The sequence below is a fragment of the Mus pahari genome, chromosome 8 (assembly GCF_900095145.1).
Source record: "Mus pahari chromosome 8, PAHARI_EIJ_v1.1, whole genome shotgun sequence".
In the NCBI taxonomy this organism is placed as follows: domain Eukaryota; kingdom Metazoa; phylum Chordata; class Mammalia; order Rodentia; family Muridae; genus Mus; species Mus pahari.
In genome coordinates, this window is record NC_034597.1 from 109,514,747 (window position 1) to 109,532,506 (window position 17,760).

The 17,760-nt window shown below is 40.1% G+C and overlaps 1 protein-coding gene across 1 annotated transcript in view; it reads left to right on the top strand.

The window, feature by feature from the left end:
• Positions 1–17,760, top strand: part of Pcca (propionyl-CoA carboxylase subunit alpha) — a 336,175-nt gene that overhangs the window by 12,832 nt on the left and 305,583 nt on the right. The window contains exons 2-4 of the mRNA XM_021203136.1: positions 9,661–9,738; positions 15,588–15,635; positions 15,728–15,796. Coding sequence (XP_021058795.1) covers positions 9,661–9,738; positions 15,588–15,635; positions 15,728–15,796 — 195 coding nt within the window. The remainder of the gene's footprint in view (positions 1–9,660; positions 9,739–15,587; positions 15,636–15,727; positions 15,797–17,760) is intronic.

Sequence of the window (17,760 nt, forward strand, 5' to 3'; positions counted from 1 at the left end):
CCTCCTTTTTAGTCCACTACCCACCAGAGGTAATAGAAAGGAAAGGTTACTAGGACAAAGAGGAAGTGGATCTGTTTAGAAGTAGTTCTTTAGGACGATTCCAATCTTCATTGCCAGTATATCAGTAGTTCAGTTTACATGAATCAGCAGCGATAGCTCAGTCCACTTGCAAACACCATTCACAAATCAGCAACAGCAGTTTAATCCAGAAGAAACTGAAAGACTCTGCTAATAGACCCGAGTCTGCACAAAAGCAGCAAGAACTACCAGAATACCACCAGAAGTTCTTTGTTGTGTTTCTGTCTACAAAGTCACAACAAACAATAATCAGAAAAGAAGGCAAAGCAAACTAGTGCCACAGTGTCATCAGTGAAGACCAGCAAAGAGTGGCAAGGTGAACCAATGCAATAGCATCATCCACTGTCTGTTGGGTTACACTTATACCCTTTCCAAACATCATGTGTCCTCTCAAGTGTCCATTCCAGCAATATATCACATACCCCCTTTCCAGGAAGCTTCCAGAAAAGCACCACATGTCTGTTCTCAGCGAAACATACCCCCACGTGTCTGCTTCAGCAAAAACGTCGTCTCATAAGACAGTTTCCAGAAAAACATCCCATGACACAACTGAGTTTCCAAAGAAACCTGGCATTTCCAGTTCATGACACCTTCTGAAACCGGAAGGCTCCCACACATACATGGTGCCCATATATACATTTAGGCACAAATACATACACATAAAATAAACAGGCATAAGAAAGGAAGAGAGAAAGAAAAAAAGAAAGACAGAGAGAGAGGGAGAGGGAGAGGAAAGAAGAAAGGAAGGAAGGAAGAAGATAGGTTGCCAGGGCTGGAAAGATGGCTGGGTGATTAAGAACACTTCCTGCTCTTCCATAGGACCCCGGTTCAATTCCCAGCACCCACATGGCAGCTCAAAATTGTAATTCCAGTTCCAGGGAATTCTGATACCCTTACACATTCATACAATGCAATAAAATAAAAAATAAATAAAATCATAAAGTGCCCATGATGGGGGAAGAGGTGTGAGTGCTCAATGTCAGAGCAGCCTGGGTACTCTTGGTGAGGAGGGTCCGTGTGGTACTGGTGGGCTAACAGGAATGGCGTGGTAAGAGCTTTTGAATTGGAGTATATAATTTCCTCATGTTCTAGCTTAGTGTGGAGAAGGGTGGGGGTGGGGTGGGAGAACCTTGATTGGACTATGCTTCTCAAATGGGTGCTGTTCTGCTTATGATGGGCACTTGGGTGAACCATCCCGGTGTGTCTGAAAAAGAAGCTGTGCTTGTTGACATAATGTGGCCTCCATTTAGAGAGGTGTGTTCCTCAGAAGGTCACGGTGGTCTGTGGAAATGCTGCAGTCAGTCCACAGCTGGGGCTTTTGAGTCTCTTGAATTACATGCACAGGAGACGACTGTCCTTCACCTAGACATGCAGACATGAAGCATCAGCTTAGGCTTCTCTTCTTGGCAGGACTGTCTGTGTCTTTTTGAATTAGTTTGTCTACAGAATTATTTTATTTTTGTGTCCTGGTCACCTGAGTGGTGCTGTGGGTTTGTTACATGGCTTTGGTCAGGGTAGAACTCATGTGGAAATTGTTCTTTGAGATGATTGCTAGCTGGCTAACTGGTTTTTCTCACAATGAGACATAACCCCAACCCAAAGGTAGGTGCTATTTTGTCAACAAAGGATACTTATTTTCCTGTTTTCTCTCAATGGCTAACTTAGTCTGCTAAAGGAAAGGTCACGTCCTCAGTTTTGGGTTAATTTACTGCGTCAGGTCTGACTATGGCTGCGGAACACTCTCACTGCTCTCTTTCTGCACGTGAAGACATTTCCTGTGCACTTGAGAGGTGTCAGAGTTGAGATTTGTTCCCATGTTGGAATCTGAGTCTAGACGAGAGTTGTTTTAATGAGTATTACTCTTATGGCCAGTCTTAAGTGGCTTGGTATGCTGTTTTAAGGCCAAAGCTGGGCACTTGGAGCTTTTGTAAGATATCTTACCTTTAGGGGCACTTGTCAGCTTGTAGAGTCATGTGGTCCTTTTAATGAGTCCCTTGGGAACTAGGGAGATATCATGACTTACATTTTAAGAAAGGCCCTTAGGAGTGATTTGTCCCATGCCTTACAGTTCTGCAAGAGCAGAGCTGAGCATCAGCCCATGTGTCCCTGACGTTCATGGCTTCATCCGTGTGCCACGCTGACAAGGACCCTTTCATTCTGAGGAAGAGAATCATGGCAGTATGTTACCTTGTGTTTTCTTTTCTTCTTTATTCTTTTTGACTGTGGTTGTTTTCATAGTTGTTTTATGTGCAGTTGTTTAAAAGTTTTTCTCAAAACTTTTATTTTGTGTGGTACTAAAAATCAAACACATGAACTTGTGTGTTTGGCAAGCACTTTACCACCGAACTCTGTTGATGTAAAGTTCTTCTTGTCTGAAAGGGAATAAGAGTAGTATTCTGGAGTCAAATATGAGTGAGGATTGAAGTGGACATTCCTGGTTTCTCTGGAGACTCAGTCGTCACATGAAAACTGTCTTACGAGAGGATGCTTTTGCTAAGAACAGGCACGTGTTTTTCTGGAGGCAGCCTGGAAAAAGGGCTGGTGATGTTTTGCTACAGCAGATGCTTGAGGGTTCGTGTGTTTGCAAAGGACATAAATATATCCCACGGAACAGTGGATGACACTGTGTGGTATTGGTACACCTTGCCATTCTTTGCTGGTCATCATTGGGTTTTGCTGACACCGGTCTTTACTGACAGTGCTGGATGGTATTGGTACATCTTACCATTCTTTCTTACAATTTGTCATGACTTCATAGTCATGGTGGTGTTCCAGCAGCTTCTTGGGGCTACTTGGCAGAGCCTCGTGGTTTCTTCTAGGTCAACCTGCCATTGCTGATTAATGAATGCCATGTGAACTGAATGCTGATATCCTGACAACACAGATTGGATTTCCTCCAAGGAAACATTTCTAAACAGACCTACATCCTCTTTCACTCTGTTAGCCTTTCCTTCCCACTGCCTCTGGTGGGTGGTGGGGTAGAAGAGAGTTTACTTATTAAAAGTAGGTTTTTAAAAATCTAAGCCTACAGACTATGACCTGGGATATAGCTTCAGGTTGCCCCAAGTGACACTGACAGTGGTTACACAAAGTTTATAATCACAGAGCAAAAAGTAAATTTGGCATTGGCTAATTACACCTGTGAGGAAATTGAGTGTGTGGGTTAAAGAAAAGTGAAGAAATATCTGCTATAGGTTTCAGATATTATTTGAAAAAAATCTTGGTCTTTGGTTTAAGGAAAACTATTAGCTAGCTAATTTAACATGGTTTTAGCTGGTATTTGATGTGTCAGGTCAGATTCAGAAAGTGGGAGCTAAGTAACTATTAAGGAGACTCAAGACAGCCAAAGATAGTTCTGGACCTGTGAGATTTCAGTGGTCCATAATCATGGAGTCCTTGAGAGGACTGTGGAAGCTTTTACAAAATCTCCTTCCTTCCTTCCTTCCTTCCTTCCTTCCTTCCTTCCTTCCTTCCTTCCTTCCTTCCTTCCTTCCTTCCGGGTGTGGCTGTTTATATGACATGTTGCATGTGTGGAGATTAGAGAACAGTTTGTGGGAGTTGGTTCCCTCCTTTTTCCATATGGGGCCAGGAGATCAAATTTAGGATATCAGGCTTGTGAGCAGATGTCTTTACCAATGGAGTTCTCTTGCTTGCCCCTTTCTAGAATCTTTACTATAGATGATTTTTTCTTTTCTTTTTTTTTTTTTTTAAGATTTATTTTATTTATTATATGTAAGTACACTGTAGCTGTCTTCAGACACTCCAGAAGAGGGAGTAAGATCTTGTTAAGGATAGTTGTGAGCCACTATGTGGTTGCTGGGATTTGAACTCTGCACTTTTGGAAGAGCAGTCGGGTGCTCTTACCCGCTGAGCTATCTCACCAGCCACTATAGATGATTTTTAATAGAATCTTTTCCTGGGTGCTTCAGTTTATATGAACTCCTCTGGCTTGTTTCGTTTTCTGGCAGAGTAACTACATTGATTGACTTTGAACCTGCAATTCTCCTATGTCAGCCTCCCAAGTAGTGGCAATAGATGTGTTTCATTACACCTGGATTTCTTGGGTTTTCCATGCTTAGGAAGTATCAGAAAAGAATTCTGAGCTGAGCTTGTAACCTGTTCATTATAAATTAAAAAAAAATAACAGATGTTAAGTATTTTTGTGTAAAGTTCTAAAGTTTCAGAATTTTACTATATCCCTATGTTTAAAAACATAATGTTTTTGGTTGGAGAGATGGCTCAATGGTTAAGAGCACCAACTGCTCTTCAGATCCCATTATAGATGGTTGTAAGCCACCATGTGATTGCTGGGACTTGAACTCAAGACCTTCGGAAGAACAGCCAGTGCTCTTAACTGCTGAGCCATCTCTCAAGCCCCCCAAACCATAATGTTTTGGTTGCAGATTTAGCAAAATTGTGTTTGCTTTGGGTTCTTCATTTTCAAACTTTCATGAAGGTTTTGCTGGGACTGAACAAGCAGAACCAAACTAGTTCATACTGGCAGTTTCAGGCTGTGATCGGGAAGGCTCTCTATCATAGGCTGTCTTTCCCTGGGTTGTTCTGTCTCTTGTAATGATGTCTGTGTCTAGTGACTTGCTAACTAGGGATCTCCATACTTTTTTACATTTTGGGCTACACTATTGAGAGTTTACATGTCTGCACACTGTCTTCTCTTTGTGTGCATCTGTTTATTTTAACCAAGTACTTTTAAGTAATAATAAAATGATTCTAAAACCACTGTGTTCACTTAGGCACTCTGCTACACTTTCTTCTATTAGTTCATGTGTAACTTGTAGATTTGTGTAATTCTTGAACCCTGGTGGAGGTATTTTAAAGTCTAGTTTTACATTCTTGATCTGTTCTTGAGAGTAAATACATAATATGCTGGTTTAGCTGGCTCAAACATTCTTCAGAGATTAGCTACTTAGAGATGAGAGATTTCTGGACTCTTTTTCTTTTCTCTTGAGCCAAGTTTAGCCAAGTCCATTGTTCTGAGACCCACAGAGGAGATACACTTTATTTTGAGTTACTTAACAATGTCATAGCCGGGCGTGGTGGCGCATGCCTTTAATCCCAGCACTCGGGAGGTAGAGGCAGGCAGATTTCTGAGTTCGAGGCCAGCCTGGTCTACAAAGTGAGTTCAGGACAGCCAGGGCTATACAAAGAAACCCTGTCTCAAAAAAACAAAAACAAAAACAAAAATAAAACAATGCTACATTTGCAAAGTCACATAAACTCTTTTGCATTTTCTGCTTGTTTACTGTCAGAGTCTCAGCAAGGACATCACTTTCTTAGCTGTCATCTTCAGTTTGAATAAACTGCCTGTTTCGAGTAACTCCTGATAGCAGTCCAGGTCAGTGCTTACCCTCAGGGGAAATTCAGCTGAGCTCTTATTTTCCAGCTGAGGGCAGAAGTGTCCAAGTTGGGTGGTTCAAGGTGAAGAAACAGACAGGGTGAGACTGAGCTTGGGCGGGCCTTCAGTCCTCTCTTATGTGCTCAGGTGCGTTCTGCAGAGCTCTTTCCCCAAATGCATCATTTGCATTTTGTCATTGTTGTTATTGTTTGTATGAATTAATTATGGGGTTTCGTTTTAATGGAAGGTGTACATTTAGAACCAAAGCTTGAAGTATCATTGTATTATTTAATCAATTGCTTGGCCATATCTGCTTTCTGAATCTTCTTACTTCCTACCCTTAGCCATAGCCACTCACATGTATCCCACACTAATGCTTTAGAGTTTTAGGGAAAGTGCTAACACATAACCAGTGCTTAGTAGTAGGGCCATAAGTTGGTTATTCAAATTCTCACAGGAATCATTGTAATATGTCCATTACTTCACTGATAATTTTTTTCTTTTGCTGTTAATACATTGATTTCAGTGTGTTGTACTTACCTGCTAGAGAATACCCCATTGTATGACTGTATTTAAATTTTATTTATCTACTTCACCAGCAACAATTTTTTTTTTTCTGTCACAGTTTGTGCAGCAATAAACAGACTGGCGGGCAACTCCCTGGTTCAGCATGTCAGTTCCTCCGGTGTACGTGTAAATGCTCAAGAGTAATAGCTGAGTGGTGTGGAATCTAGAAATTCTTTCCTGCTCCAAGGTCCTAAAATCCATCCTCTCGGGAAGTTCTTGTACAAGCTTTGCTTGTTGCAAAGACCTTGGAACTGATGAGAAAGCATCATCCTCTGCTCCTGTTCTCTTAAGTGAATTAAGCGTGATTTCTGCCATCAGAAATGAACCGATGGGAGCACCCTAACCATGGAGTTGCACCCACAACTCCAATTTGCTCAATTCCTTAATGGCTAAAGAAACCATCTGATTTGAGCCCTATATGACCAATGTGTCAAAGGTACAGTGACAGTACCTTCCTGGCTGACCAACAGCTGCTTAACTGGACTCAAGGCCACTTTAGCTAGCTCCTCGCAGCTAGTGAGGTCATGGGTCTGAGAGCAGAACCTTCTCTTGCCATTTTCCTCACTGCATCCTTAGATCCTCATCCTCACAGAGAACAGCAGCTCCCACCCTCATCAAATGAAGTCTGTCAGACGGCCACACCTGGTCAGAATGTGGAGATTAGCTGCCCTGGGGGTATCTGCCCTCATCCAAGACCTCTATACCTAAGGCTTAGGTTGTATTAAGCCAGGAACAGAGGGCAGGGAGGAAAGAGACAGGAGACAGGGACATCTGTTATGAAATAGTTAAAGAAAAACGGACAAGCTTGGGAAGGAGGGGCTGGATTTGGGAGGAGCTGCCGGGAGAATTTGATCCACATATGGCATATGATATATATATATAAAATAATATATATATATATATATTATTTTTATTTTTATTTTTTTTTCTTCTCTTCTCTGTGTGGCCCTGGCTGTCCAGAAACTCGGAACTCGCTCTGTAGATCAGGGTGGCCTGGAACTCAGAGATCCACCTACCTCTGCCTCCCAAGTGCTTTAAGGATTAAAGGAGTGCACCACCGTCCCAGGCAAAAATATCATTATTTTTAGAAGAATCTGTTGGCATGCTGCTTCAGTAGACCAGTGTGTGGCTACAGTATCAGAGCCATTCAGAATGCCAGCTCCTCTGTTGTGTGGATGGAGCAGTAGGTGCTGCTGTACACCCCATTGTGTTTGTGACCTAGCAGGGATGTGAGAAATGCCAGCTAGTTTTTACACCTTAGATGTGTTTTTAGAGTTTAGGGCTGGCTAAAGCTAAATATTCAAGTTTTTTGGAGAAAGGACTATTATCTTTGTTATTAAGTTTGCTGTGACACTGAACTTTTTGTAGCTGTTCCACTGAGGGCCGTAGAAGGTTGCAATTTTCAATTCTTTGAAAACTCATTTTCCATTTATTTAAAAAAATTTATTAGTTCTTTGAAAGTCTAGATAGCTGAATTTTTATCTAAACATAGGGGGAATGGGTAGAACCTCCTGGTATACTACCCTTTCCCACCCAGATTGTAACTTTGAATAGGCATCAATGTCATGGTGGAAGATGGTGTTGTTTCTATATTTAAATTAAAAAACAAACTTTTCTAGCTCTCTGATCGTCAAAAGTTAGAAGCTGGCAGGACTCAGCTTTCCAGTGTATAGAGTTGGGGGTAATACAGAAGGAAAATGGAGTATGATCTTGGTGTGTGCTGTGGATATAATATATTTAATTTCATTTCCACTCTCAATCTTTTCTTGGCAGTGTGAAGGCTTCCTTTAACAAGCTGCCTCTTTCTCCTACTCTTGTTTCAAGTTGAGAATGCATTTTGCAGTCTGAGGATTTATGTTTTTAAAAAGTATATGTGTTTAACGTGACTTTAAAACATTTCTGTGAGACGCTTTGTTTCTCGCATCAGTGTGTTTTTAGAATATTCTAGGAGGCCGTACTAACTACTCTTGTTCTTTGTGTTTTCCTGCTCTTCCAGTTTTGGATGTATCTTTACCAGTAACTACTAGACAAGTCGGATTTTTTAAAGTTCTTTTTCTATTTGTATGTGTGCGTATGTGTGTGCATGTGCCATGACATGCATGGCCATGTCCATGTAAAGTTAATAGGATAGATTGCAGGAGTTAGTTCTTTTTATCCACCATGGGTTCCAGTGATCAAACTCATGTCTTCAGCATTGCACAGCAAGCACTTTTATCCCCAGATCCATATACTGCCCCAACACATGGCTTTCTTAAAACTTGGTTATGCAGCTTTTCTTGTTTTAACTTTCTGATTTAGACAATAGCTTAATAGCTGTGATTTAAAAATACATAAAGATAATATTTTTTCCTCCAAAAAATTCATTACTGGTAAACAAGGAGTTAGATTTAATCAAAATTAACTTTTTTAAGTTTCTAAGGACATGTAGAAAGTAAAAAACAAACATATAGAATAAAATCAAATATTTGTGATTATATAAATAATGAAGGTATGAGTCTAGAATATATCAAGAATCCTTATAACATAGCAGTGAATGAAAATCCAGTTTGAGCCTGGTGAAGGTGATACACCCTTTTAATACTAGAACTTGGGAGGCAGAGATAAGTGGATCTTTGAGTTTGAAGCCAGCCTGATCTACAGAGTAAGTTCTAGGATAACCAAGGTTACATAGAGAAACAATATATTGAGAAATAAAAATTAAAAAAAAAAAGGAATTTGAATGACAGTTATAGAATTTAAATAGACATTCCTATAAAGAAAGCATAAAATGACACATACCCTTTTGAAAGACACTTGTACAAATAAAGACATCCAGTTGGATAGGATGGTGTCCTCCCAGCACTTGGATCTCTGAGCGTTTGTGGTCAGCCTGGTCTACCTAGTTTCAGATTAGCCAGGGCCACACAGTGAGCCCCTGTTTCAAAACCAAAGAACCAAGATTCAAACCTAAACCAGTAATAAAGATATCCAGTCATAGGCATAGTCAGACCTCATCCCGTGTTTGTTACAAATTTTATTACTCATTTTCTTAATGTCTTAGGGCATTAAGATACACTTTCTTCAGAAGTAGTTAACAATATACCAGAAGTGAACTTGATAATTTTGGACTTTTATCTATCAAATCCTTTTTGTGCCAGAAAAAAGTCATGACTCCTGACTTTTTTTTATTTCAACAAATAAAAAAAGGGACATTTTTATTAGTTACTAGTCATTGTTAAAATTGAAAAATTCTTAAAGCCATCACTTTATTGTTTATTTATTTACTTACTAAGTACCTAGGGCCTTAAGAATGATAGACTGACCTCTGCCTCAGAAGCACACACCTAGTCCTCCGTTTAAATTCTGTAAATCCCTGTGATTTGTGGCATTTCTGACCTCACACTGTCAGTCACCCGCCAGAGGCTGCCCGTGACGTGACACCCCTCACTCTCTCCTGCTAACATGTTTGCTTCTCTTCTTCCTTTGCTATACCTTTGGTTCTCCTTTCATGCCAAGGGGACATGTCTTCAGTTGAGGTCTCCTTTAGGTAACTAAGTTCTATTCTTAGCACTGAGTACATAGAATGAAACTCTCAGGTACAAGCAAACTGGAAAAAGCACCCTGAGAAAAGGTGAAGCCCACAGGAGCCTAACTGCTTTTACTTTTTTTCTGTTTTTAAATAGCATGCTCCGGTCTATTCATACCAATGCCTAGTGGTGTCCCGAAGTCTCAGTTCTGTGGAATATGAGCCTAAAGAAAAGGTAAGTATTTTATAAATACTCTCAATAGTCGAGGTAGACTGGTTTTATTTCTTGTTGCCACATGATGTTCAATGGACTGATTGAATTGTAGTGCTATTGTAATTATTCATTGCATTGGTGAAGTGTAGGCTTTTCTATTTTTCTTTTTTAATATGTGCGTGCATGTGAGCATGTAAGCATGTGTGCATGTGTGCATGTGTGCATGTCCTTGTGGAGGCCAGAGGATGACATCCAGGGTCCTGCTCTTTCATTTTCTGACTTAGTCCCTTGAGACAGGGTCTCTCACTGAACCTGCAATTAGGCCTGTAGCATGCCCCAGGATCCTTGTGTATCTCCCTCGCACCATGCCTGGGTTATAGGCACTTGATTGGCCATGCCTAGGCATTATTGTGATTGTTAGAGATTTGAACTCTGGTTCTTATGCTCGCTCTTTCTTTCTTTCTTTCTTTCTTTCTTTCTTTCTTTCTTTCTTTCTTTCTTTCTTTCTTTCTTTCTTATTATTTTCTTTATTTACATTTCAAATGCTATCCCGAAAGTTCCCTATACCACCCCCCCTGCCCCTGCTCCCCTACCCACCCACTCCCACTCCTCTTATTTTTTTTAATTAGATATTTGCTTCATTTACATTTCAAATGCCACCCTCAAAGCCCGCTATACCCTTCCCCCACCCTGCTCCCCAACCCACCCACTCCTGCTTCCTGGCTCTGGCATTCCCCTATACTGGGGCATATGATCTTCCCAAGACCAAGGGCCTCTCCTCCCATTGATGGCTGACTAGGCCATCCTCTGCTACATATGCAACTAGAGACACAGCTCTGGGGGTACTTGTTAGTTCATATTGTTGTTCCACTATAGTGTTGCAGACTCCTTCAGCTCCTTGGGTACTTTTTCTAGCTCCTTCATTAGGGGCCCTGTGTTCCATTCAGTAGATAACTGTGAGCATCTACTTCTGTATTTGTCAGGCACTGGCATAGCCTCACAAGAGATAGCTATATCAGGGTCCTTTCAACAAAATCTTGCTGGCATATGCAATAGTGTCTGCGTTTGGTGGCTGATTATGGGATGGATCCCCAGGTGGGGCAGTCTCTGGTTGGTCCTTCCTTCCATCTCAGCTTTGAACTTTGTCTCTGTAACTCCTTCCATGGGTATTTTGTTCCCCATTCTAAGAAGGAGCAAAGTATCCACATTTTGGTCTTCCTTCTTCTTGAGTTTCATGTGTTTTGCAAATTGTGTCTTGGGTATTCTAAGTTTCTGGGCTAATATCCACTTATCAGTGAGTCATTGCCCAGCCCCTGTATCACAGGTTTTAGAGAGGCTCAGTCTTTGTTCCATTTTTCATTTGTAGAGTACAACTTGAGTTTGGTAGTGTTTCTCATTAGCATCAAAGGTTTTAGAATGTGGATTCATGGCCTGGAGAGATGACTTTAGTAGTTAAGAGTTTGTTTCTCAGTACCTGTCTATCAGCTCACAGCTGCCTCTAACTACATTTCCAAAGGATTCGCTGTGTTCTTGTGAACTATTGAACTGGTTTATGTGTATGAGAAGACCTGACCTTCCTTATAATGACCTTGATTCTCGTATGTGCTGGCTATCTCACTGCAGTGTAGGAGTGTAAGATGTGAATACCTTGGAAGGGTCCTCATGGCTGCTTAAGGAGAGGTATGACACAGTTTCTGTCCCTGGAACATTGTCAGGCTGTTGATCCCCACATGTGCTAATGGTTGCTGCTGCCCTCAAGCTAATCTGCTATCTTTTCTACTTAATTTTCAATCTCTTTCTAGGGAATATATTTCCCCCATTACTCAGAGCTAACCACTCCATAAAATGAAACAGATGCAGTTCTCAGGAATGAGGAATGGAGGTGGTCATGAAGCTGAGGAGGATGAGGAATAGGCCTTCTGCTTGGCCTTTAGGGCCATGGGAAAAGATTTAGACAACAAAACCGCAAAAGCCATGACAGCCTACATGGGCCTTTGTAGAAATTGTTCATTGTGAGACTTGGCCTTGAACTTGGAATTATAAGGAGATACATGTACTCTCCCGTTCAATGACTGCTGTATTAAGTAACCAGTGTGAACTTGGGGACACCAGGGATAGAGAGCTAAAGTGGTCTCAAGAAGAAAAGGTATGGATAGGAAAAAAAGGAGTCTATAAAAAGCAAGCAAATGATAAATGTGTTTATCTTATAGGAGGAAGGCTTTATACAATCTACAAACAAATAATATTAGAAGGAGAATATATCAAGCTGTGATGGTTTGAATATGTTTGGCCCAGGGAGTGGCACTATTAGAAGGTGTGGCCTTGTTGGAGTAGGTGTGGCCTTGTTGGAGGAAGCATGTCACTGTGGGGTGGGCTTTAAGATCCTGGTCCTAGCTGCCTGGAGGCCACTATTCTTTCTGTCTGCCTTTGGATGAAGATGTAGAACTCGAAGCTCCTCTAGAGCCATGCCTGATTGAGCACTGTCATGCTTCCTGCCCTGATAATGGACTGAACCTCAGAACCTGTAAGCCAGCCGCAATTAAATGTTGCCCTTTATAAGCGTTAGCTTGGTCATGGTATCTCTTCACAGCAGTAAAACCCAAACTAAGACAGAGGCCATGGAGTTGCTAGGATAGGGAACATTAAAAGATGATGTACAAGCATATAAAAAGCTAGGACTTTATTCTCTAGCTAAGTGAAGGATTGGAAGTGACAGTGCCTACTTTACTTACGTAAATTTTAAAACATTGTAAGAAATTATCTTAACCTTAGTAGTCTCTCACTTTTCTGTACTTAAACAGTTACTAAAGACTGGCTGGCTGCTGTACCAGGAAACTGCAAGAGCTGTGCCCAACTATCAGAGAAGAACAGGCTATGTAAAAACTATAAGGAAATGTGCTTTTGCTTTGTGTTTAATTTGTTTTAAGGAAGCAGGGGTTAAGACTAATGATCTGGGATTTATAAAATTTATGAATTAGAAAAAAATTATTAACAGTGGTTAAAGCCTTGATGTTGTAGCTTTAGTGAATAAAAAACTGGGTTCAGTCTCTCTGGTTGGAAGAATGAAAAAGAATGAGAAGAAAGAAGGAAAAAGGATGGGAAAAAGGCAGAGAGGAGAGGGAGGAATGATGAGAAGCTTTGGGCAAAGAAAGAGCACTTGAACTGACAGAGTGTGTCCACTACTGACTTTGAATCATTATTGACTCTATGCCGTTCCCATCCCCCCTTTCTCAGGACCCTCCTCACGCCAAGGCTGGACTTTGGCTCTTCTCACACTGAGGCTGAACCTTGACCCTTTTAGTTTGTGGTTTCAGAGAGTTAAGTCTTTAGTCTTAAGGCTACTAATTCTGTGTCTTTGGTGTGCGTCTTTGGGTAGATGGGTGATGGGAATGTCTGGTGGAAGCTACTTACCTCACAGTTGATAGAGAGCAGAGGGGCAGTGAGGTTCTGGGTGAACTCCAGCACTCAACGACAGGGCCCAATGACCTGCTTTCTTCAGCTAGGCTTTTCCAGAGCTTCCCCAAATAGTATCTCCTGGTAGAGCCAACCATTATTCAAGTCTTTTGTGGGGGTTACTTAGGGTCCAAAGAATAACAGTTTTCATTGAACTTGTCATTGACTCCTTATTAAAATTAAATTAAATTTATTTGTATGTTTGTGTGAATATATGTATATACTGGATGTGTGTAAGTGTGCATACACGTGGGCAGACATCTATGTTGAGGCTAAAGATCATTGTCAGATATCTTCCTTTGATTGCTCTTCACTTAATTAGTTTGTTTATTTTGAGACAGGATCTCCTTTGTAGTCCTGGCTGTACTGGAGTTTACTATGTAGACCAGCCTGGGCTAAAACTATATTTACCCAATTCTGCTTGGGATTAAAGGTGTGGCTGCCACACCACCCTTTCATCTTATTTATTGATAAAGGGTCTCTCAGTGAATCCAGATCTCAATGATTGGGTTTATTATCTGGTCTTTGAGCTCCAGGGATCCTTTTGTCTCTATACCTCCACTCTGAGTGCCCAGTGCTCGAGTCACAGACATGAGCCATTACTCCAGTGCTCGAGCTACAGACATGTGCTATTACACCAGTGCTTGAGTTATAGACATGTGTTATTCCACCAGTACTAGACTTACAGACATGATCTATTACACCAGTGCTAGAGTTACAGACATGATCTATTACACCAGTGCTAGAGTTACAGACATGAACCATTATACCAGTGCTAGACTTACAGACATGTGCTATTACATCAGTGCTAGAGTTACAGACATGTGCCATTATACAAGTGCTAGAGTCACAGACATGATCTATTACACCAGTGCTAGAGTTACAGACATGAGCCTTTACACCAGAGCTAGAGTTACAGACATGATCTATTACATCAGTGCTAGAGTTACAGATTGTGCCATTACACCAGTGTTAGGCTTACAGACATGTACCATTACACCTGTGCTAGACTTACAGACATGTGCCATTACACCCAGCTTTGCATGAATGAGGGGATCTGAACTCAGGTTCTCAAGTTTCTTTGAGACATTCCCACCATTTGAGTGCCAGGAGTGAATACCAGCTAATAAAGCTAACATGCTTGTATTTTTTTTTTTTTTTTGCTTGTTTGTTTTTTAACTTTTTATTGATTCTTTGTGAGTTTCACACCATGCACCCTAATCCTGTTTCCTTGTCCCTTTGTTTCTGCCCTTTGGCCTTGCAATGCCCTCCAAAGGAAATACAAAACCTATTTTGCATGAGTCATTAGTCTGGTTCAAGGCCTCTGGCTTCTGATAATGGAGATCCTGCAGCTTTCGATCTGCAGGACTGGCCCTTTCATTCCTGGGTGGTAACTGAGTTATTCAGCCCACTAGCTCTCCTGTACCCACACCAGTAGGCATGGTTGACTCGTGCAATCAACATTTGCAAGTAAAGATGTGTAGTCAAATGGGTATACTGTGCTTTCACACTGTGACATACTACAGCTTCCATGACAAGATGGGTTTTTTGCTTTGTTGTTTTTTCTTTATTTTTGTTTTGTATTTTCTCTCCAGCACTAGTTAGAACTTGACTGTTTCAAATGCAGCTCAGATGCGCAAGTGTATTTTTCTTAGGGAATATATACTGTTCAGTAGTTATTATTGCCATTTGGACAAAGAAAGGTAATGACCTTACAGTATCATACCTGGGTAAGAGTAGATTATCTTAAGGGTCTATGTGATCAAGACTGCCTGCCTCAGAGTTTCATTAGGTTAGGAGTTTACGAGGCAGCAAAGATGGTCTCAGGCTAGTACTATAAGCCATGAGTGTTATAAAGGTTAAGTCTTTCCAGTTTTGAGATTTTTAAACTTTCCATGTAGGCTAAAATACTATCTTCATTAAGGTACATGATTACCTTGTATTTTGTTTTATTTTATGTGTATAAATGCTTACCATCATGTGTGTATATATACCAAATGTTCCTAGTGCCCCAGGAAGCCAGGAAAAAGGGTATTTGGTCCCCAGGAGCTGGAGTCACAGATGGTTGTGGGCTGCCATGTGGGTCCTCTGTAAAAACAAGTGCTGGGAGTTGAATACAGAACCTTTGATATGATAGGCATGTTTCTTCATGGCAATCAATATAGTTTAATTATTAAATAAATTAACCTAGTCAATTGATGCTTTAATCAAGTTATTGTAGGGCCAGATCCAATCAGATGAATTTAATTGTCTTCTGGTTGTAAAGGAACATATTATTTATAACATTTACTATTACTCTAGAAAGTAAAAGTTTACTAGAAACATGTTTATTGATAATTGTGGAAAATATTGGGTTTTTTGGTTTTGTTTTTTAAACTCGAAATAATAGTAATTATTTTCTTTTTGTTTCTTGTCAGACTTTTGATAAAATTCTCATTGCTAACAGAGGAGAAATTGCCTGTAGGGTGAGTAGGATCTGAATGATTTTCTGTTTTGTTTGGAAATATATTGAACTTCCTTTGCATGTGAATGTTAACAAGTGATGTGTTTTGACTAGGTTATTAAAACTTGCAAGAAGATGGGTATCAAGACAGTTGCCATTCACAGTGATGTTGATGCCAGTTCTGTAAGTATATTTTTAATTAGTTTCAATCAAGACTTAATTTGGGTCTATTAGAATGGGAGTGAAAGATACTTGCTTTATTTTTCCTTCACTTGCAAAAGGTATATTTGTTTGTTTGTTTTTTTTCTTCTTCCAGACAGGGTTTCTCTGTATAACCCTGGCTATTCTGGCACTCACTTTTTTGTAGATCAGGCTGGCCTTGAACTCAGAAATCTGCCTGCCTCTGTCTCCCAAGTGCTGGGACTAAAGGTGTGTGCCACCACCGCCCAGCTATATTTGGTTTTTAAAACTAATATTCACTGTTATCACAAACACAGTGGAAGTGTTATAATATCTTAACTAACTTTTCCTCCAAGGTTCAGACCAGGATCATCAGGCTTATTGCTGGTCAACAAAAACCTTAAACCAAAGCCTGAGGAAGTTAGGGTGGGAGATGAATGGGCTGTTTATAGAGTGCTTGCTTAGGAGCATCTCCCCAGCACAGCTCCAACATCTCTAGGAATGCTGTCATTGCCTGATCGTCCCTAAATGTGCTCATCTAAGTTTGATAAAGGAGAGAGGCTGATGCTGATTGGATCTGAGCAGAGGAAGGTGAACTGTAAAGCTGTGAATGATGTATAATCTTATGTGGCATTTTAACACAGCAGGCATTTTCTAGCAGTAACGAACTCTGAACGAGTAGACAGAGATGCCGTGGGGAGAGAATGCAGGGCGTTGGAACTTTATAGGCTGAGATATGAGCCACTATACATTTAAGGCACTGTGTTTTTCCTTTTTGTCACTTTTAATAGTTTAGTAATTAATTTGGTAGAAAGATCTTTAAAGTATGGTGATTTTAAAAAAAGGTGTCCTATTTGAAACTGTTACTTATTTTGTCTTACTGTAACTTACGTTTCAAAAATCTAGATGAAAGAATTGCAAATTACTGAAAAATAAATGTTAACTACATAATTTATTTGATGGTTGTATTGAAAGTATCTTTTAATGAAAAGCAATTAAATTTGTTTTGCATATATCGTTTGATTTGGAAAAAAATTGATCTTAGATTCTTTGCTAACTTTTAAAATATTTGTTGATTTCAGTAGTAGTTATTTTCATTCCTCATAAGGTTTTTGTTCATGTTGTTTTACTAAGAGGAGCAGGTCTTAGTGCAGGACCCTGGGGGTTTAGCTGTGTTGTATTGTGTTTGTAGATGATCTTGTTTGCATTGCTTTCAATTCTTTTCTGTGGCCTCCAATAATCGGAGACTGCAAGCTCTGTGCTTTCATTTATAATGAAGTGTTTTATTTATTTTTTCATGCAAGTGTCTATGCCATTTTAATTTTTCTTCAGGTAAATGTATGGTGGTACAATTTTTTTGTTTGGTTTTGTGTTCTGTAACCAAGTTGAGCTTTCTGTTTGTATTTGCAAGACACTACTTGGTAGTTTTCCTGTCTTTGGTTGGTATTAGAATATCTTACTAGGCTGCGTGTGGTGGCACACTCATTTAATTTCAACATTTGAAAGATAGAGTCACACAGGTCTCTGAGTTCCAGGACAGCCTGGTCTACAGAGTGAGTTCCAGGACAGCCAGGGCTACAGAGAAATCCTGTCTCGAAAAACAAAAATAAAACAACTGCCAAAATGTATTGAATATCTTAGCCTCATGGATAGAAAGCTTTCTATTTTGCAGGGAACCCTTGTAAAGTGTTGGCTATATTTAAGTGTTTGATACAATTTATCTATGAGGCCTGGATGTGGCTTCTCTGTGGGTAGTTTTTTTGTTTTTTTTTTTTTTTGGTAGATTCTTGGTTGTTATTCTGAATTTGTATATTTGTAGGGATCTGTCCACTTCACTTAAGCTTTCTGGTTTATTGGCATGAAATTTTTGCGGTAGTTCTTTGTTAGCATTTTATTTCTGTGAGTGGGTAGTTATATCTCCATATTCATTCCTGATTTTAGATGTTTGAGTCTTGCTTTCTTTCTTG